This window comes from Buceros rhinoceros, unplaced genomic scaffold (genome assembly GCF_000710305.1).
Source record: "Buceros rhinoceros silvestris isolate BGI_N320 unplaced genomic scaffold, ASM71030v1 scaffold11161, whole genome shotgun sequence".
Classification (NCBI taxonomy): Eukaryota; Metazoa; Chordata; class Aves; order Bucerotiformes; family Bucerotidae; genus Buceros; species Buceros rhinoceros.
The window spans coordinates 40213-62564 of NW_010396020.1; the positions used below are offsets into that span (position 1 = coordinate 40213).

At 39.3% G+C, this 22352-nt stretch overlaps 1 protein-coding gene across 1 annotated transcript in view; it reads right to left on the reverse strand.

Moving 5' to 3' along the window:
* Nucleotides 1–379: 379 nt before the first annotated feature.
* Nucleotides 380–22352, reverse strand: part of RB1 (retinoblastoma 1) — a gene marked incomplete at its 5' end in the record, with an annotated part of 62253 nt that continues 40280 nt past the window's right edge. Inside the window, 10 exons of the mRNA XM_010145758.1 lie at nucleotides 380–453; nucleotides 1691–1740; nucleotides 2115–2257; nucleotides 2605–2635; nucleotides 3538–3704; nucleotides 3795–3908; nucleotides 4960–5064; nucleotides 6006–6151; nucleotides 6852–6997; nucleotides 7361–7479. Coding sequence (XP_010144060.1) covers nucleotides 380–453; nucleotides 1691–1740; nucleotides 2115–2257; nucleotides 2605–2635; nucleotides 3538–3704; nucleotides 3795–3908; nucleotides 4960–5064; nucleotides 6006–6151; nucleotides 6852–6997; nucleotides 7361–7479 — 1095 coding nt within the window. The remainder of the gene's footprint in view (nucleotides 454–1690; nucleotides 1741–2114; nucleotides 2258–2604; nucleotides 2636–3537; nucleotides 3705–3794; nucleotides 3909–4959; nucleotides 5065–6005; nucleotides 6152–6851; nucleotides 6998–7360; nucleotides 7480–22352) is intronic.

Sequence of the window (22352 nt, forward strand, 5' to 3'; positions counted from 1 at the left end):
CACTTGCAAATTTCGTAAATCTAAGAAACAAAAATAGTGCATTTCAAATCATTCTAGCTAACATTTTGTCTTCTGACAGAGAAGTTCGATCCAGGTAGACTGAATTGGCTTAAATCAGTAATGCTGCAATAGGAAACTAAGACACCTTCCAAGTCGGTTTTTAAAACCCTCAAAAAAAAATATAAATTAAATTCAGTGGCTTACATTGTATATATGCTACATCATAAGGCAAAGTATCAAAAAAACATAAAAAGTCCAAATGCTTTCAACTAGCAGTTTAGAATAAAAAGCAACTAAAAAAGCAACTCATCAGTTAATGAAGGCTGTAAAACACAATCTAAGTGGGTCTGCAGCGCAGCCCCTGGTCCTGAGAAGAATCTCACTTGTCTTCACTGGCTGAGGTATCATTTCCATCATTCAGTTTCTGCTTTTGCATTCTTGTTCGAGTAGATGCTGAAAAAAACAAAAGACTGAAATTCAATACTTTCTTCAGAATTACTTTGAACGTGATTATTTACTGTAAAAATTTATAATGACACTATTCTAAGTAAAACAATTCTCTCATTTTAACACAAACACATAATTCTGAGTTGCTTCAGCAGTTCTTGCTCAATCTCACACATCCTAAATTCATTCCACCTATTCACTGAGGTTCGCACTGATCCTGTATGCTCAGTTTGTCTGTTTTCATCCTCAAGGCAGGCAGACAGACAGCATGATGCAGGGGTCTCATCTCGTCGCCAGGCAGATGCTATGGGCTGAGCAGTCCCCACACCCCACCACCAGCCTGCCCAGGAAATGCCTTTTACCCCCAGTGACACACACTAACCCAACTGGGACACGTCCCTTCTTACCTCTGCCACAAGTAAACTCCAAAACATTCCCCCTACACTAAAATAAAAGAGAGGTACCGGGATCCGTACTCATACCTGTCTTGATGAGCAAACACTTCCTAGTTAAGTATTTCTAACGGGCAAACTGCTCAGCTACAGAGCTCAGATTCCACCAGAGCGCGGGAACGCCTGGCCAGACCTAGTGTGTTCCTTCTCGGGAGTGGAAAATACAACTCGGATGAGAGGGTGGGGCTGTTTTGCTTTTCATAAGCTAGATTTGAGTTTCGTTAGAAAAACAGAACAGTCATCCCATAAAATCTGAAAAATATGCTGATCCACAGTAGAAGAAAAAGCAGTTTCAGGCATTTCAGTATCAAAGACAGCACAGCGACATACAAAATTACATACAATTTTCCTGTGTTTCCAATTTTCCTCCACTATACTGTATCGCCTAAAAAGGTGTCCTGGTCAACTACGTGCTGCTGCAATTACTGCCAATTTCTGCCCGCAAGCTCTCAGCTAAGGCTCTGCCACTGGACAAAAGGGGAAGCCTTGGCAAGCGTTTAAATCCATTCCAAGAATCCTCGTGTTTAGGAAGAACATGTCATGCTCATTTTCTTATTCACGTGTAATAGAGCATCGTCTCCACTGCTGTGCCATTTCGCATCCTCAAAAAGGCTTTTGAGGATTTCCATTTTATAATCTGCGTTTTCAAGATTAAATGGGGCAAGCACAAAAAAGTAAGCAAGTTACCGAAATTACATGAATGCTGAGCAATGTTTTTATCTGAGTGGGCGCAGACTGTTTTATCCAAGGCACTCACTGCTGTGCAGTTAATGAAGAAAAATCATACTCACTCATTTCTGCAAGCTTCTGTTGGAACTTGGACTCCTGGGGTAGGTGTTTGCTGCAGACAGAAAGCGTATGATTAAGTGGAAGTTAAAAAAAAACGTATCAAGGTTAGTTCATTCCAGGACTATCGCCTTCTCTGACAAAGATACAAACTCTTTGTTCATCCACACTAAAGACTTGCTTGATGTCTCCCGTCTAAAACAAGAGACGACAGCATCTCCGCAGAAACGCTTCTGGATGTACAGGCACTGAATAAATCCTTGCTCCCGTTAGACATCAAAGCGTCTAATGGAGCAGCACTGTGCTACCGCCTCTCATTTAATGTATTTACGGATTAACGGAAGTTAGGATGTCAGGAAGAAGTTAGGAATGAAGCCCTCAGAACCAAATACAGGTAAGACTACCGAAAAGCCAAGAACAATCTCTCACCTTCCATCCGCTTCGTCTTGCCCTTCTATGTCAAAGCGCAGCCTCTTCAGTGGCTTAGGAGCGGCGCTTACTTCTGCGCTGCGTTTTAGCTGGCAGTCGCTGTTGCACACCATCTGGTTTATTTTTTGAAACTTTTCAGAAGTCTGAAACAACAAGAAAATAGGGAAAGATTTGCCAATATATCCAGGAACTACTCACACTGCCCAGATCATCCACTAAAAAAATCAGTTCTAAAATTCTGCAGTTTAAGAACTGTATCTTCTGCCAAAGCAACTAAAATAAAATGCGAAACTTTTTAAAATGAAACATTTTAAAAGTGACATCTGCATATTTGAAAGGAGTTACCAGAACACCCGTCATCTTTGTGCTTACAGATCACACGAAACGCTACGTTCGAAGAGAGGCGCTCACTGGCCAGCTCTACAGGCTATCCCATTCCTCCAAAAGTCACACGCATTCAAGTCCAGACATTAGAAAAGTTAAAACTCACCCCAAATGATTCACCAATTGACACCAGAATTCTGCCAAATGAAGAAGAGAAGTGATTAAGATTAAGCTACACTTCACAACGATAGAAGCATCCGCTAATCTGCACCGCTTGGCCTAAGACATGAACAAAGCCTCTTCCTCTCGCTCTGCACGGGCGGTGCAAGCCCATTCTGCGCTGTGTTGACACCATTCACCTCTCTGTCTGGGTCAGTGAATGCTGACTCACCAAATCAACGGTACCACACAGACAGAAAAGAAACAGTGGCTTGAAAGAATCAGAGACCCCCACAGTCCATCCCTTATCATCAGGAAGACACTCCAGTGCTGGGCGCCCAGATAATCATCCTCCCAGCGTTACCTTCAGGAGTCTGCGAAGCAAAACCATGCAGGACTTCAACCTAAAATGTCCGATAATACTGTAACTTTTGCATGCAGTGAGCCAAGTGCAATGGAACTCCCTTGATCCTAGTTTGAAAAACCCACTGGAGACTTGCACATTTGCCATCATCCCCATCTGCTAAGAACTAGTGACCAGGAGTTTGAAAAGTTCTGCTCAGTCAACTAAATAACTCTGAACTTTTTTTGTTCCAAAAACAGTATTTTCTCTTTAAACAAGTGTACAAGGCTCCTCTATTTTCAGGACTGTGATCCAGAGTCAAAGCCAACAACATCTGAGCAACCAGGTCAGAAAACCCCCCTTGGATACAACTGTTCTACAAAACCCCAAACTCCCTGAGCACACTAACTGAACTGAAACAGAAAAGCACTCAAAAATGAACAAAGATTCCGAAAACAGGACACAAACTTTGAAATGGAAAAGATACAATAACCACTGACTCCTGGCAAACTAGACTGTGCCAATTTCTCATTTACTTCCACTAAAATTCCACAAATACCTTTAAGGTGGTCAAATAAATGCTTGTCAACAACCTACCGAGACCTTGGAGTCATCTTTGTGGATGACTGAAACACATCGGAAAATTTGTATGGGCTCTTCAAGGGTGAGATGTAGATGTTATTCCCAGCAGGGACACGCCGAGGAGAGTTGGAAAACTGGTAAGGGCTGCGAGGAATGTGTGGGATAGGTGACAGAGTGGGAGGCTATAAAAATAGTAAATGAATCGTGAGTTTTATTGTCTGTACATTCCTATTCTATTTAATAATTAATACTGAACACAGCTAACAGCTTACCCTGTTGGAGGCATACTGCAAAATGTTTGTTTTCAGCTTCTGCATAAACACCAAGTTGTAGAAGACTATAATGGAGTCATACTGTTCTTCCCTGATAAGAACACGCTTGAAAGTCTACACAGGGTGAGAAAAACATACTCAGTAAAAAAAAAAAAAAAAAAAAAAAACAAAACCCAACAAATTTACACAATTTTACATTTGACAAAGCCATTCAAAAACATCTGTGTTAGGTAAGAGCTAAGATGGGATGGGTATGGCACACAAGCCACTGTAACTACTACTTAGAACTGCTCTAAATTGGTTTTTTTTCCCCAAACATCTAAGACCATCAGCAGTGGTACCTACTTAATTAACTGGCACAGTCCCCTAGTGCAAAAGCAGTTCGTCGGTACTATAACAACATTTCCCATATTTAAGCTCCATGTACTTGCACACACAAATGTCAAAGAAAGGAAAGGCTTGGCTACTGCGCACACCTTGCAAGGTGAAAAATATCATTTCTGACCTGATGTGGATAAAATAGTTCTTTAGGCTTGGAGACAAGAGTCTGGAGTTTAGCCAAGATGGACAAATACACTGTGAGAAATTGTGCTACTGAAAGAATGCCTACCAGTCAACCTACTGTGCGGTGAGGCTTTTTTCTACTGAATTACTGTCTTGTGCAAAAAATGTAAGTACTTCTTAATTTTAGAATTAAGCCTGTAACTTTAATACATGATATACAACTATGCACCTCTATTTAATATTTAATCATATTTCTGTTGAAAGCTTCTACAGAAAGTTATCTGCTTCTCTTCCCTTAATGCTCCACAGAAGTTAGGTAACTCCTAAAGCAACTTGGGTTGCTTTTTGAAAATCCTACTAGTTATAGACCCAAATCTTTTATCTGGTCTCCAAAAGGAAATATAAACCATTATGTAGCATCTTTAAGTAAAAAGGTGGAATGAAGTTTGCTTTTTGGGGAGAGTTACCGAACTATTTGTGTGAGATGTTTAAAGAAACACTTAGATCCAGTTTTCTCCTCCACAAAATGGAGATGCAGTGAAGCAGGAGTTTTCTTCTGCATGTTTAAGTGCAGTTTGGTGATTCTTCTTTTGTATTAGACAGAAAGAAAGAAATAATTTATAACATTTTTATGGAGGATAACATTAAAGAATTTCCATACCTCTTGATTTGAGTTGGGAAGCTCCTTGTATGCGGAAACTATGATTTTAAATCTAAGATCTACATTCTTCACTTTGCATATGCCATACATGGAACACATCATGATCTATTAAAGAAACAGAACGGGACAACTAGAAACACAGAAAATGAATTCAGCTTCTTCAAGTCAAGAAATCAACTGATGAGCTTTCTATTACTGACTGTGCTCTGTAAACGAGCATGCAACTCAGCTTCATATGAACTTACAGAATATAAGTCAACTACTGCCTCCATTTCTGCATGACAATCAACTAACTGGAGTTAATACTATCTTCTCAAACTCATTTCACGTGCTGCAATTTTATTCAGGTAGAATAAAAAACCTCATTTGTCAGCCACACATGTTGTGTTCCCAAAGAAAATCACTTAACGCAAATTATTAGAACATTTTGTGTGTCTTCATTATTTTGAAAATAGCTGTAAATGGTATTTGAAGATCCCATAGTAAGTAACTGCCAGTACTTAAAAAAAACTGAGATGACAGACTTCACTCTAAATTAAGATCTCCTCTGAGCGATCAGTAGAGAAATAAAACCTCAAGATTACAATTTCTAATGGCTAAAGAATGTATAATCACAGAATCACAGACGGGATCTCTGGGGATCATCCAGTCCAACCCCTCAGCTAAAGCAGGTTCACCTACAGCAGGTTGCACAGGATCACGTCCAGGCGGGTTTTGAGTATCTCCAGAGAAGGAGACTCCGCAACCTCTCTGGGCAGCCTGTTCCAGTGCTCCATCACCCTCAAAGTAAAAAAGTTTTTCCCCATATTCAGGTGGAACTTCCTGTCTTCCAGTTTGTGCCAATCGCCCTTTGTCCTGTCACTGGGCACCGCTGTAAAGAGCCTGGCCCCCCCTCTTGACACCTGCCCTTTAGATACTGGTAAGCATTGATAAGATCCCCTCTCAGTCTTCTGTTCTCTGGGCTAAACAGACCCAGGTCTGTTCAAGGAACATTTTTTTCCAGAAGAGTCTTTTTAAACTTTTTAACACTTTATTGTTAATGTTACCTGGTCCAAGTGCCTGTCTCTCATAAGTTCATACTCATTTTGCAGTGTGTGCTGGAAGAGGGTCCAGATCAAGGGTTCCAGGTCCGGATGTTCAGATAGAAGCCGGAAGAACAGGGTGCGTAGTCGAAGATATGCCAGTAGATACACTTCAGACACAGAGAAGAAAAATAAACTGAAATTGTAATAATAGGGGTATACAAAATAAAAGGAATATGATGGAGGATGGACAGCAACTGAACATTCACCACCTCCCACTACAAAAACCATGAGCCATCAAAGGAAAGTAGTAAAAGCCAGGTTCAAAATAAATGGAAAATATTCTTCATACAACAGGCAGCGGACGCACAGAAGTTCACACCAAAACAGGAGGCTCATGTAAGTCTATGTCAATTCAAAAAGAGTCTGAACAAGCACCTGGGACACGAAACCAATGAGGGTTACTAAGTAGACAGATCACAAAAGGCTCAGGAAAACCCCTGAGCTGGAGAATGTCAAAGCTTGGGAAAGCACCATATATGCTTGCCCAGTTCTCAAGCTTCCCATAGCACCTGTTTTATGGTCACTGCTAAAAATAGGGTAGTATGGTAGAAGAATCCTCCACCTGAGCCCATATGGCCATTCTCACAGTCAGTAGCTAAGTTTTCAGTTCGAACTTGCAGCGTGTCGAATGCATGCATCAATCTGCCAGCACCGTCTTACTGTTCCTTCCAGAGGCAGCTGAGGGTTTGCACAGTGTCTGCTACAGATGCTGTTCTAATCTTTTAAGAAATGTTGAGCTCTGAAACCCAGAAAGGATAAATAACAAGATATAACTTTGTAATTTCAGCACATACAGAAGTAACAAACCTTTTTTGTAGAACAGAGAGAGGGAGGTAGATTTCTGTGGTTTCTGTGTTTGGGGGGTCACAGCTGGCTGAGCTTCTGGAGTGGAAGGAGCACTTAGAGAAGGACCAGATGCTTTCTTCTTAGGTGATCTCACAGGAGAAAGATAGCTGGAGATTCAACATATATTAATCACTTAACACCGCAGCATAAAGGAACAATTTTACATGGACAGTACTTGCAGTAACTCTTCCCTCTTCCCCCATTAGAATAAATGAATTGCTACTGTAATCTGTTATTATTAGGAATTAAAAATTCAAGTTATTGGTTAAATACCTGATAAAGGGACAGTTTGCAATTGCAAGTTTGACAGGGCTTGGAAAAACATATTTCGTGATTTGATTTAGCTAAATTTACATGTATAATAAACAGCAGCGAATACAGCAGTTAACGTAACCTAGGCCCCAGGCCTAACACGTAGGAAAACATACTATCTTCACAGTTTATTAGACCCAGGCAAGCAGGTCACTTACAGGTCTGCTGCAGTGTGGTTATGTTGGAGAGGCACACTGAGAGTGGAGGTGGGCTCAGGTTGATCAGTTTGGCCTTCCCTTTCTTTTGACTGCCTGATAAGATCGAACAGAGGTGACCCCTAGAAAAATGACAGCAACGGTACATTATACTGAGAACAGACAACCACACTGGGTGGATTTTGTCCTTTCTTCTCTAAAAACAACCCCCAAAATATGATCCTAAACAGAAGATTAATGCTTTTATTCAGACCGATCATATTTTGCCAGGTAACTTTTAACTGTTTAACTACAAATTTTAACTACTGAACACATAAAACATACTTCTGTTTCAACAACAGTCCATTAGATACAGGCTAACTGCAGAGCTGAGACATAGTTGTACTCTAGAGTCTAACTACTCCCTATTAGATAGCCAATCCTAAAGAGCAAACAATACAAGAAAATAGATAAAAGGTCACACTTCCCAAAGAAAATAAAAAAACAAAAACAAACAACCAAAAACCCAGTCACCAGTGACTGAAAGTTACTGCTGTACCTAGTGTCAACCCATTTCTGCTACAACTTCTACCAAATACTACTTCAGTATTTTACATATGATAACAAACAAACCACACTAATAACTCATCTGACTGCACTGGAGACTGTTCTGACCTCCGCAGTATCCTGTTCCAGAGCTACAGTCACTCTGGATGCACGAAGTCACTGCCCTCATGCCCGAAACCAAGATCTATTCTGATTTTAATTTTAGGTCAGTTATCAGTACTTAAGGCAGCTGGAATAAGTCTGAACGTACCAAGAGCTTGAGGCAGGAGGTGATGCAGAGAGGATGTAGGTGGAATGGAGAAAGTTCTGCTTGAAGCAACGTTGGCACTACTGCTGACAGTAATAAACAGCAGTCTTGCAGAAACAAAACCTCGGGCTTTCACTGCTTGCGTGTCACACACAGACTAGAACCATGCTGAGACAGCAAGACTCCATGGGAAAATATTTTAACACCCTATTTATAATTAATCTGGAAAACACAGGTTTGCTCTCTTCTGGCTTTTTTACTTTCTTTAAAACAGGATACTCATCCTTGAGCACAATGTTGCCTTCCAACAGTGCAGTATCAGAACTCCAGAAGCTACAGAAGAACGTCTGATTAGCAAATATCTGCCTCCTCAGGGGGAAGCAGTGTACATGGACTGGAAATGAAGTGGGCAAAACCAGACTTTTGGCATTTTCCTCCAAATGATCCCTCAAAAGACAGCAGTAAAATCAATCAACTCAACACCTTGTACATAACGCATTGTCCAATTGTCCAAGGTCTATTTGATACTACAAATGCATGTTACTAATATCAAAATATGATGGCAGAGATGACAAATCTGTAGCTACAATAACAGACAGGAGCACAGGACGCATGTAAAGCAAGCTGAATCACTTAAGGCAGTAAGAAAAGGCCTAGTAAACGAGACTAGATTTACTACAATTAAAACTAGCATTAAGAGTTCCCTTATCTAGCCTTATTTCCAAAAAAAGAACACTTTTCTTCTCATGGGCATCAACTAAAAATTCAGAGCAACAAGACACCGTGTAGATTTTAGATCATGATTTTGGCAATACTGGAGCTGTTCCATCCATAACAAAAAACATCAGTTACTGACTCATAACCACAGAGTTATTTCTTCATCACTTCTCAACCAGATCAGATCTTGAGCTGGTCTGCATCATCCTTCCTCAGGGGTGGGCACACTTCTCACTTGTTTCTTTCAGCGCTGTCCTTGCTGGAAATGCAGAGACACAACCTTCTGCACTTCTCATTCTTCAGGCCACTTCCGTTTTATTATTCCCATCAGTGTTTCACTGTGCTCTGAAGGATCCAGGTTTCTCTCCCAGAGCAATCACCACTAATTCACTGCTGAAACACCTCGATTCCTTGAGTGAGAGTAGATCCCTATTAATTCGTTCCACATTGTATCTATTAATGACTGGGAAAGCACTGTTTTTAATGAAGCATCAGTAGGAGGCAAAGGGGTTGATAAAGGGGAATGGGAGGTCAAGGAACACAAGCAAAACTTATCTCAAGTTAGCACTTAAGACCAGCAGTTCCAGGTCCTCGACCCTTAACACTATGGAAGGGATCTGCCTACTTCTTTTGCATCGTTTGCATTCCTTCTCTTCTACTTGCCAGCCTTGCCAATCAGTCAACCTCCACGTAAGTCAATCCGATGCACTAAACCAACAGGAAGTCAACAGAAAAAGCAAAACCAGATTCAAGCCAGCTCTGCCGAGAATCACAACCAGAGCCAGAACAAGCATTAAGAACAGTCAGGGCAGCCACACCACGAAGGCTGGCAGCAAAGCAAGAAAGAGCAGAAAATGGAGAGTACAAGACGTCCCGTATTTACTGACAACAACCTGTTCCGTCAGCTGATTGGCATGTGAAACTTGACCTCACAGGAATTTATGAAACCTGCTGCTGCTTTCCATCAGTTAGCTGAACTACAGTTAGCCAGACCATATTCTTCGTATAGAACCATCTACTTAGAGAGACCAAGCAGCAAGTCCAATACACGTTTTTTGGCTCCCACAAATCCTTATTGACACCATGGTTAAAAAAGTGGCAAGATAAATGGAGTGTTGTCACCCAGCTGGCCCCCAGCAGTCAGACCATCCAGCATCAGCAATGGTGGGATGTGAAAGCACTGACACAACGCGTGCCCTTGGGCAAACCATGGTCAGGTTGCCTGCTCTGACTACTAAAACTTTGTAGCGCTGTGGTTGCACAAGCAGGAAAAGGTTATTTAGTTTTCAGACCTGGTGAAATTTAAGGTGGGTGTTCTGCCAACCACAATTTCTACCTTACAGCGCAGAGGATTTGAGATGAAGCCCTGTGTGCTCTTTCCCCAGGGACCTCACCACTCTCACTGGTAGCTTTCCAAATGCACAGACAAGTAGTTGGAAAAGTAGGTGCTACACTGACGAGACTGGTGCCTCACAAAAAACCCCAACTATAATGTAGAAATACACAACAGAGCTGAGTTTTCTCAAATGCATCTACCCCACACACTGCAAAACTGATGGGTTTCATTACAACCTTGCCTGCCTTCTTTTATTTAAACATGAAAAAGACTTCCGTTTAGTGAATCTGAAGCACATTCTGCAGCTTGCAGGGCGTTTTCAAGCTTATGTTTGGCTTTAGTTCCACTATTAGATATTCAACAACCCAACTTCTGTTCAAATGAGCAAAACATAATATCATTAACCAGACAATTAACAGTCCTCTAAGTGATAGTCACAAAAGAACTTTAACCTCTGAGTCCAGCTTTACCTTTATCAGTAACTTGATTCTAAATGACATCACTCATGCTATCTTTTACAAACTTTATATTGCTTCTTAAAGCTTCTAAGCAGCACTTTGGGTCAACATGTCACCTCCAGTGCATTCCTTTCATGTGAAAGGAGTTTTGCAGTTTTTACTTTAATGCACAGTAAGTGACTAATGTTACCAGATGCAGCCACAGAATAAGTTTTACTAATTAAGTGAAATGCTGCTTTTCTTTTGAGAAAGAAAAGCCATCCCTGTGATGGGCCTAGAAAGGCCCATCTTATTAGTGTGAAAAACAAAAAAGCAATCAAGGTCTAAAATTTCTTAGGTTCAAACAGAATATAGACTAAGACTGAAATTTTACTCAGTCCCCTCTCACACTACCCAGGGCTAACTATAACTCTGCAGTGCTAAGCCCCATGAATTAGGTGGGAATTTAAGTGAGTCTCTGCAGGATGTTCCCCTGCAGCAGCTCCCAATCTGAAAGCTCCTTTTATGGACAAAGCAGGCAGAATTTCTTGCTGGCTGATCTTTATTTGGCTGTGGTGAAACTACAGGACGCACAGGTGCTTCCCAGCTTCCTGATCTTTACATCAGCTCTGACCCAACAACATGTTTAACTGGACCTTGGTCTCCATGAAACAGTTAAACCAAAGACCTAAATCCTTAAATACAGAGAACAGCTAACGTGGGGTTTGGGTGTAGTCCACTGACTACAGAGGAAGTCCCTGGGCAGCTTTACTCTTACCAGTGTTTAGTGGTCTGCAGTATTTTAAAAACTACTTTTGTCTGTGTTTTCTACTGCTTTATGGCTTTACTCTTCAAAATATTTTTCCACTTGATTTTCAGGTTTTAGTTATTTAACGCAGTGTTTAATCACTAAACCATGTGGGGTTATTTTGGGGGAGTTTCTGTTTGGTTGTGTTTTTTTCTTTTAATAATCAACACCACCTCAAATTATTGAATCAGCAGAATACACAATGTTAAGAAATGTTCTTCATAATATGCTAAAACGTGGCTGTGATTTTGCACAGCAAAACAAAGCTAATTTAGAATTGATGGCTTTGGAATTGAAGTGCAAGGACTGAACCAGCATGAGCTATTTCCAGCCCTCTTTCCCATTACAGAATTGCATGTCCAGATAGTTGACTTTTGCTGCAATTGTATTTTCAGAAGCTTCACATGGAAATTAGTATTCAGATTTCTGAAATAATTTAGACCTGCCAAAATATAATACACTTCAAAGTCTAAATTTAAATAGTATTTGCCATGAAAAAACAGTAGGACTAATTTCAACCACCTGAGTCGTGTTACATGAATTATGATCATATTAGGGCTTGGTCTTACAAGATTTATAAAGAACAACATTAACAATCGCAGTGTTTACAGTTTAACTCATAAGAGGACACTGTCAGATCTGCTTTTAACTCCTTAGAGCAAATGTATTTTTATACAAGTCCTATTCCTCATCGCCAGCATTTAAAACCAAGTAGTACTGTCATCATGTTCTGTCAGGATCTCCCTTCATCTAAATGTAGAAGGGAAAAAAAGCAGAAAACAGACAGTGACTGTTAATCAGTTCTGGTCATTTGAGAGCGATATTTTGACAGGTTTTCCTTCTCACATGAGGCTTAGAAAGTCATAAACCACGGAGGAAATGACTAGCACACACAAATCACTAAAACTCTGATTATCTGACGTCCTTGACACAAAGCATGTGAGCAGCTGACCTGAAATCAAGTGTCCTAGCCTCAAACCTGTTGGGAGCTTTCAGGTACAGTTCTTTCATGTTCCAGTTTCTTATAAAAAAAATAGCTATTGAATCAAAACAAACAAAAAAAATACTGCTCTCTGCTCTGGCAGGTAGGACCCACTGTGGAAATGTGAAACTGACTTAGGCAGTCGCTAGTGTATAAACACACCTATTAAGAGGAATCAAGCATCTCTAATGGTAGAAATGGAGATATCCTGTCAATAGTTATTTGAAGGCCTAGTAAAAAAGGAGTTCGAATCTCTTCAGTCACAGAAAGCAAGCCAGGTCACCACTGCATGGATATGCATCTTAAACTTGTGTTGCTGTAAATAATGCTGCAAGTCCATTCTGCTTGCAGTTTTGCAATAATCCAGTTTTCCTCAAAAGCCTCTGGACAGAACTGGGGTATCTTGGTAGAATTCAGAAATTATTCCAGAACAATCAATACTACAATTTTCAACTCCTCTACTCCCAAAATTGCTCTTCACCAGATGGTTTTATATTAACCAATTATTTGTGTTCTACAGGATCTCTCAGCAAAGGTCCATGGGGCCACCTCACTGCAGGATACAAGAGCATCATCAAAATATGAGTCCTAGCAATGGAGAAGCATGCATGTGAAAACAACTTCTGAGAGGCCCACCACATGCCTCCTCTCCAGAAATTATGAGGTGTAGGGACAGATGAAACAAAACCCTAGAAGCGTATCACAGCAAGACAAACAGTTGATAGGCACAATGAGGTATTTTGGGTGACAGCTGTATCTGTGGTCTGCACTGGCGGTGGTGCTACAGAAACAATCCAAATCTGAAGTAATTGGCATGTTTATTACCTAGTTCCCAGAGTGTAACCAGGCTTCAATATGACTAATTACCAAACAAATCTTTCTTCTCAAGACTTTTAGGAGAAAAGTTTGTCTCAAAGACAAACTGAACTGATACCACTTTTCCCCCCTCTCTGCATGAGAAACCGTGTACAGTACATAAACTGAAACCCACCCGATGTGAGCCATGGACTATTGGAAATGATAACAAATCAGTAAGCAACAACACGTCCTGCCAAAAATCTTGAGGTTGAGGGTTACATCAGCAACCTTAAACTGTGAAAACACCAGAACGTGAAGACTTCTTCCGTACAGACAGTAGAGAACAGATGCTTTAAAGGACCATTACATTAGCTGACATCACACAGTATTAAGAACACCACTTGTTAACACTAGTTATTTCCATATATGAAACAGTATTACACTCAAGAGAAAAACAGCACTCATGCACTTACTTCCTTCAAGAGAACTTTTGGGTCACAAAATGCCTATCTCTTATGTAATTACTGCTGTAACAATCAAACAGATTGTCACTGTACCACATCGTGTTTTCTAGCAGTTTCATTTCTAACTCACTTACACAGTCCTGGTTCCCAGAACAACAATTAAGAGCAGTTCCGGGAATTATTTTTCCAAGTACAAGTGGAGACATGACAATGAAGCACCTCTTCTGAGATTTTCAGTTAAAGACAGTAATTCAATTTCAAGTCTTATGTTCTTTCCCGTTTCTCATTAGCTGGACAAATTTAGGTACAACATACCACAAACAATTTTCTTAGCTAAAAGTGGAAATCATGCTGGGAAACTTTGTAGACAGCAGTTTTTGAAAGAGCAGGGCAGTATCATTTACCACGATAACAAAGGAGTCAACAAATTATGAGCTGAACAAAAAAGAATTCAACAGATAATCTGCAGAGGATGTGAATGACCTGCAGGTACAGAAAGACCAATTCTCTAGAAACTAAAGTAGTATTAGCTAGGTGATGGTACATGTCCTGTAACCATTAAAAGCAGACTGCTCTATAACGTTTAAAAGCAAAAAGGACTATAAATATCTTGCAATGTACTTCATATAATCTAAAAGAGAAAAACAGGACAAATATATTGGAGTTCCAAAACCAATATGCTGTTTCATAACAAAATATGGCAACATAAGCATGAAAACCATTTTATACGATGGATTTATCAACACGCTTTTAGAAAATACTTCAATCTGAAGAAAATTACACATGACAGAAGAAAGAAAAAACTAGGGTTGTAACAATACCAGCAGCATAACAACATTTGAGGCATAAACCCATCCCTTAAGAAGAGTTTTGATCTTAATTTGAGCCAATACTTCTGTGACTACCATACTATGGAGTATCTCAAGCTCAGTTACTTTGGTCTATACCTAGAATTTGCTCAAGGCAGACAAAACCTGGCAGTCACCATGTTGCACTCAGCTTTCAAAGCAGAAGCATATGCAGAACTTTTGAGCAGTCAGTTGACAGAATTTAACACGATGCCTCCAATTAAATATTACTGCTTTACGAACAGTTATTTAACAATCAGACAAAATACAGTATAATAGAGTTAAGCAGTAGTGCACTGGAAATCAGATTAACAAGGGAAGATTTTAAAAGTCTTGGACTATTATTTAAGTCTTCAGTAAAAATACATTCTTCCCAATCTTAAAATAAATAATTCGATTTTGACAGTGTAATACAGAACAGCATAAAAATCACTCAAAATACCCCAAACTTTTCAATACCTTGTCTAAATAGATCTGCAACAAAAACTTCGTAGATGTGAGTATCTATTTTTTAGAGTATCTATTTTTATCTGTGTTACAACATTTCATACTTAATTTTTAGTAATTTTACAAATCTAGTATTTTAGCACTTAAGTGTTTTTCATACTGTTTTCTCTCAAGGTGTTGCAGCTAGTTCTGAGGCAGGTATTACAGTGCTTTTTACTAAAAAAGGTTCTGATGTCCTTAACACCATTTTTTTTTCTGGTTATCATTTCACTTTACCCTGCCTCCTCTCGAGAGCAATTTCACTGATCTACAGAGTTAGTTGGCTTCCTTAACTACAAACTGTAAATCTGAATAACCATACCAGGAACAATTCTAAAATCAGTATGTCACCATTAGCTTTCCATAGATCTGAGACAGAAAAAAAGGTAACTAATATTGTCAAACATATGAGTATCCCTTAGTAAATGATGGGAGTCAGAAGTATCTTACATCAAAGCCTGTGAAGTATCCATGGAGTTACTATATGATTCTTAAAAATGACTAAAGAATCCTTAATACAAGTCAATATATCTTCAATATATTTTTTTCTAACACCAAAAGATGTAGCTGAGCTATCAAAGAAAGGCAAAAACACTAAAAAGGGACAAAACAATCTAAACAATTTATAGAAGATCTAAGCAAGCGTGTCTATTGGACCTCAACAACACCTGCAAGAAGCTTGAGCTAAATTTCCCCAAATTAGGCCAGTATTGTTTTTCAGGAAATAAAGTAAGACATGATATTCAGTGCCTTTTCGCATGGCTACACACTTAATTCCTTTTCAAAGACAGATGAACTAAGACTAGCTCAGGCTGTGGAAAAAAACTGCAGGAAGGCAGAACATTTTCCTTTTAGACATTCACAGCAAAATGATGCAGGTAATTACTGATTTATAGTGCTTTAAAACAGTCTGTTTCCAGTTTACACCATGAGGTCAAGCCTAAATGCTTTTCTTTGTAAAGACAATGGCCTAATACACAATGTCTGATCACTGGATATCATAGAAGACAACTGCTGGTCACTGCTTCATATAAAATGACTTACTTGAATTCACCTTGCCGGTTTGGGGGATAGTAGAAAGAACGGTTGGAAACAGTGGCATGCCATTGTTCTGAATTATTTGACTAACAAATAACAGCTATGTAGAGAGCTGCAGTAGTCAGGTGGCAGTACCACAAAATTTTTGTTGCCAACTCAGTCTTGTCAGTTTTAGCTTCCTTCAGCCTTGCTTTTTTTTCTTAGCTGTCTGAATTACATAACCTATCAGAGTAGAATGTAAAGGTAAGTGACTTTAGAGAAAATGTGGTTTTGGACAAAAATGCCTAAGCGCTGAAGTACAAAAGCAAGTTAGATCCTGCTGATGCTCAAGGCAATGAGACAAATTCACATTTAAAAATCAGAGTGCTTCTGATTGGATTACTTCAGAGGAATCTAGGAAAGCAACCTTAATCTTCAAGTTTTAAAATCAATGGTTATAAAGAGACAAAGATCATAGCTTTTTTTCCCCTGAAATACCATGTACCAGATCACATACTTCACATTTGAATAGCACCAATACAAAAAATTCCCTCCCTGTGGGAAGGCCTTGTGCTACACACATATGCAGTTAAAGAGCTGTACTCCACAACCAATCTTCCCATCTGCAGCCCTTGGTCCACAGATTCTGGAACCTGAAGCCAGAAGGTTTGGAGGTTCCTTGCAAGATCTGTAAGAGCAACCAGCTGCCTCAGAAGATGGGTCTTACAAAAGCCATGCTGGCCAAGAAGCACACACCCAGCTGGGGTCTTAAAAGCAAGGTTGCTCAGCTGAGACAAGGGCACATGGATCTTGAGTCCAGGGCATGTGGATAATGAAGAAGTCAATCCTCCTTTCAAAATGACAACATTTTAAAAGTAACATATCCTAAAAGAATATCAAAATTGAGAATGCTTTTGATGCTTTGGGGGGGGGTTTGGGGGGGCTCAGATATTCCTGAGTGTAGGGAGTAGATGTGGTTAATAAAAATGGGGATTGTTTTTGTTTTTTGGGGGGGGGTTTGGGGGGGGCTCAGATATTCCTGAGTGTAGGGAGTAGATGTGGTTATGAACATCAGAAATTTGCATGGCCTCTGCTGTCTCCTTCCTCTGTGCACTCTTGCTCCTTGATCATTCACCTTTCGGTTGTATTTCTATTGGCATATAATTAAAACCTACAACATGTACAGAAAAGAAAGTATGTGACTCTCCCTGACATAATAAATCAGTAAATTAGGCAATACATCAAGAGCACCTATCAATGAAGCAGTAAAACTGACTTAGCTGACAAGGTACATTATCCTTATACATTATGTTTCCCTTGATCTCATTTAAGTTACAAATACCCTCTGTTTCTACAAGAAAAATATGAAAGCCTTCAGTACAAAGTGCTTCTCTAGTCACTCGCTCTAAACTTTTATTTTGAGGAACTCTTGGCCATTTGTAAACAGAGCAAAAACAAAGTTTCAGTGTTTCTGATGAAACCACTACGTTTTACATACTATTTTGAGAAAATTGAAGTCTTTTGCTCCAAGTTTTACTTCCTGAAATTTAAGAAAAAATGAACCAGCTTCTAACTTTTTTTTTATTTTTTAAATTCAGTTCATGTTTTTGGAAGAAATTTCACGGAAACATTCCCACAGAAACCTTGTATTTGGCAATACATTTTCCAATAAAAAGCATTTCAAACTCTTTCTGCTAGTGCTGAAGTCAGGTTGTGGTATCTCTTTTAGCAATTTCAAAATAGCAGCTCACTGATCAGTGTTCTAAAAGGCATCATCATACCAATTTTAACACTTGATCATACTGTGAGCTACCGTTGTGCATGACCTAATTGCAATATTTGAACTCTGTTTTACTGAAGCTGCATACAACCATGTCAAACTTGATACTGTTTACTTTCCATGGCTTATCCAATGCAGGAAGGTTGGGATGACTTGGCAGCTTTCCTATCCCTCCAGGAATTTTAAACCCCCAGGCTTATAGAAGTCCCCAAAACACTTCCCTTTAGCTGTCAAATTCCAGTGTGTAAAGGTCATACATTAGGTAGAAAATGACGAAAGTCATTTGAAAGTCTGTTGAACTTTACAGCTTCACCTATTATTTGCACTAGAAAAACAAACCCGAACTGCAGCTTAGCCGTTCCTCCTAAACCCAACTTTCATATACTTCCTACTTGGATCACTTCCTGCCATCAGCATGCAGTGTAACACTGAAGCTTAGCATGATCTCACTGTCCAGATGTGGAGCAAAACCATGAAGACTTCAGCTACACCTGGAGCACAGCTATGGCAAAAGCAACTAAAAGTGCATTTTGATTGACAAGTCCATGCAGGAAGAACAATGCAGATACACAGCATGGTCAGACAGATTAAATAAAGAGTTTCCAATCCCAGTTAGAGAGATCTCCAAACACCTTTCTCCCTCCCACCAGAAACTGAAAATTATTTTTAAGAAAGGATGGGGGACAGAAACAAAGGGTTCACTTAAAAAAAAACCAAAACCACCAAACAATTTTATCAACTCTACTGTAGATGTGAGGTCCAAAAGGATTATCTTAAAAGAAGTGAAATTCCTATGAAATTAAAGAGGCATAGCTACCACAGAAGGAAAACATGTCTGCCTCAGAAAATTTAGAGACTAAAAAGAGGACTTAAAACCAGCAACTTGAAATTGCAACACATTGCTTTGGATAAGGAAACAGACCATTTTCACACTGACTTAGGTATATATATTTAAGTTATTCCGTGCATCTATACATCCCAGTGTTTTGCTATCTCAGAGGAAGACAGGACAAAGAACGCATGGAAATAGCTGCCAAATTTAAAGGAGTTGTTTTGGATGCAATTTTACTCTGCTGTCTTCACTTTCACTGTAGAGAGAATCCCCATTTCTGCTTTTCGTTAGTGTGGTATTTGATATGGGCAGCTCCACTGACTTCACTACAAATATACTGATGTAAAACTCATATAGAAACCACAGCAAATATGTAAAGTATTACAGTCCAGTGTGTGCCCACAAGCACGGTAAAACAGCAGACATAAGCCTTACGTATAAATAACTGTTTAAGAAAAGCTCGTACAAGACACCTCAACTCAGACGGAACAACCCATCAGTAGGAGTTCCACTATGCAGACTTCTCTATTTTTAAGTATTAAAAAGTTCCTCGTTTGTCATTCAGTGGGCATTTTCTATAGCTATTTTAAAGCATATAAACCAACAACTAAGCCACAGCAAAAACAAGACAGATTTTACCATTCACTTCCAATGAAATAAGAGGCTGTAAATTCAGGCACTTCTGCAGTTAGACCCACAAATGACAATCTCAAAGAACCTGACCCTGCCTCTTAGCTACCTGATTCTCTGTTCCATCGGTTTTAACTGCAGGTGACATGAGGTACCTGTAACCTGTTGGTCATCTTCTAACTCTGGATGTTTGACATGAGTCTTTAGACTGTAACATGACAAGGAAAATGGAAAACAATATGAATACTGAAGGCAGTTGGCCCAAAGTGTCCACCACCCTGAAGTCAGTAAGAAAACTTACAGCATCTTCAATGGAATCCAGACTGGATATTTGCTTTACAAAGCTGTCATCCTTTATCACCCCTACTCATCTCAAATATGAAAGCATGACTGTGCACAGTAAGTCTGTATTACTGCTCATTTTTATCTTCCTATGTGGAAAAAGTTAATCAGGCCTATGTGGCTCTTTTTATTATGTTATAAATATCAGTATTTCAAACCGTTTACATGAAAATAAATTACACAGTAGTAGACCACAACCACAGAACTTACTCTTGAGCTTTGCAGAGCCTTTCTCACACAGCCAACACTAAGTTAATGTTTGGCCAAGAGTCAAAACAATAAAGATCTGAAAGCCTCAAAGCACTCACAGCACAGTTTCATAACTGGCTTGAATCAGTTTAAGTGCACTGGTGCTTCTCCAAGTTACACATCTGCACTTTCTACTGTGTCCCTTGCTTTAGTGTTAGGACAGCTATGACTGGAAATTATGTGGTTTAAATCTATTCCTAACAAATACATGTTTCTACTCATTCCGCTGAGTGCACACGTACACTCAGCTCAAGGAAAGCAGCAGAGAGAAAGGCCTGTAGGGACAGTAGTAGGGTTACTTTGAGCAACGACCCACATTTAAACCGTTTAAGTCAATCACAAAAACCATATAGAAATAGTTAAGATAGTATTTGTAAGCAGAAGCAGGATTTTTGTGGTCTTTCCTAAATAACAGGTACCTAATCTGCTCACTCTTACTCCCTCCCCCCATATCAACCAACATGTTCTTTTTTTCTTTCAAAGATGATGTAACTTATAACTCCTGAAACTTAAGAGCTTTCAATACTACTGCTTCTATCTCAGATTTGAAGGACTTGTGTATCCAAAACTTAACTTTTTCCATCTATACCTCTAAATCACCACAGAGAGCAGCTGAGGAAGTTTAACAAAACCCAGAAATCTGAGTAAGGGTGTGCAGGGCAGTGTATGCCACATGCCACTACCTGGATCTCACTCTAACACCACCACTGGAAATATATACCTGGAGGAGCCAAACCCTATTTCACAGATGGCTCACTGGGAACTGCAGGAGAAAGCTTCTGTTCTCAGTATAGTGCCATTTTCTGAGGCTAAGCACTTTGTTTCAGAGACTGAGCTCTTACAGCAAAGGATGAGAAATACCCCATAATGAGAACACTTACTCAGAGCATGAGATAGGGGTTGCATGCCTCCCCTCTTCTGCCAGAGGGTCAAACAGCTTGCCTTTTCTGGGAAGCTTATTAATACAGATTCAAGTGAAAATGGTGCATTTGTGACAAATGTTCTTTTGACCAACCTTCAGACCTCTAGAAGCTTAGGTGTTGAAAAATGACTTTTCCTTTTCTAATGTATGCTCTGTCTTTCACGTTTGAGATCCTAACTCCATTCCTTCCAGAATATCACGTGTCCTTTGTCCCTCCTCCAAAGCTTTGACATTTCCTTTCTTACCTTCTAGGTATTAGCCAACTGCCCTAATGAAAATACGACTCCTAAATGTAGACCACAAAGTAATGAAAAGGTTCATAAAATAATGAATTTGTTCCATAAATCTTCAGGATATGGGCTGGAAGGAAAGAGCAGTTGTGGGGGAGAAGCCATCTGAAGCACTTGTAATTGCTGTTTACCAGACTAACGATATGCTAAATAATCATTTAAGTGATCTTACAGTGCAGAATGTAAAGAGGTTATTTGCTGACTTACACATTTAGAAAGTAATAGTTCTTCACATTAATCAAGTCCAAGTTCTGCTTTTTGGCAGCAGTTCTCCCCTGACAAGCACTTTCATGTCAGTATTTATCTATACTAATTAGCTCACCATCTTGAACAACTCTTAGGAAACTTTTTTTTTTGGTAACTTCTTACATTCCGGTTTTATGAAGGAAATCAAATTAATACTGTAGTTTTGAGAGTTTTTAAAAACTATATGAATTCACACAAATCTTACTGAATGACTCTGGTAAATTCTTTCAAAAGATTCATAACGTTATCCTTTATAAAAACGAGAACAGGAATGTGACTGTGGGCTTTGTCCTATCTCTGACAAGCAGAGGTTAAAATCCTCTCATACAAAGTTAGAAGCCTCCATTCAGCCAAAACTGCAAGAGGCTGCAGGCATTTGATGAGGTAGTAAGTTGTTAATAAAGTGAAATACATCCTCAAGAACTACGTGGATAAACACCAGTAATGCTGACACTGTCGAGACACTGGTAATGCTGACACTGTCGAGACACCAGTAATGCTGACACTCAGTCCTGTCGAGAGATAACATGCTGGGCAAAAATTAAAACTAAAGACCTGAAAAAGGAAAAGCAATTGCCTTAGAATTAAACAAATTACAAATGTCTTTCTACAAGTTCTGTTGCCCTGACTCATTTCATTCTTTATGTTTCGAATACCTTCCAAAACAATTAATGAAACTTCTTCCATTTCCTTCCTATCGTTCCTAGTATTTTTGCTCTAATATAGAAGCCAATTTTTTTTTTTTTTTTTTTTTTTTTTTTTTTTTTTTTTTTTTTTTTTTTTTTTAAATAAAACACTCATGTTTTGCACTTGCAAAGTATTTTGAGTAAGAATTTTTAGTCATGGAAAATTCAGCACATTTCTGCAAACTCCAGTTAAACTCTGATTTTCTAATTCTATGATCTAGAAAGTATAAGGTTGAGCAGAGCTAAAATTTGCCACAGTGTTACGAAAAGCCATTTAACTTATTTCCTGCATAGAAGGTAGAGAGAAATTTCAAATACTAACACTTGTTCCC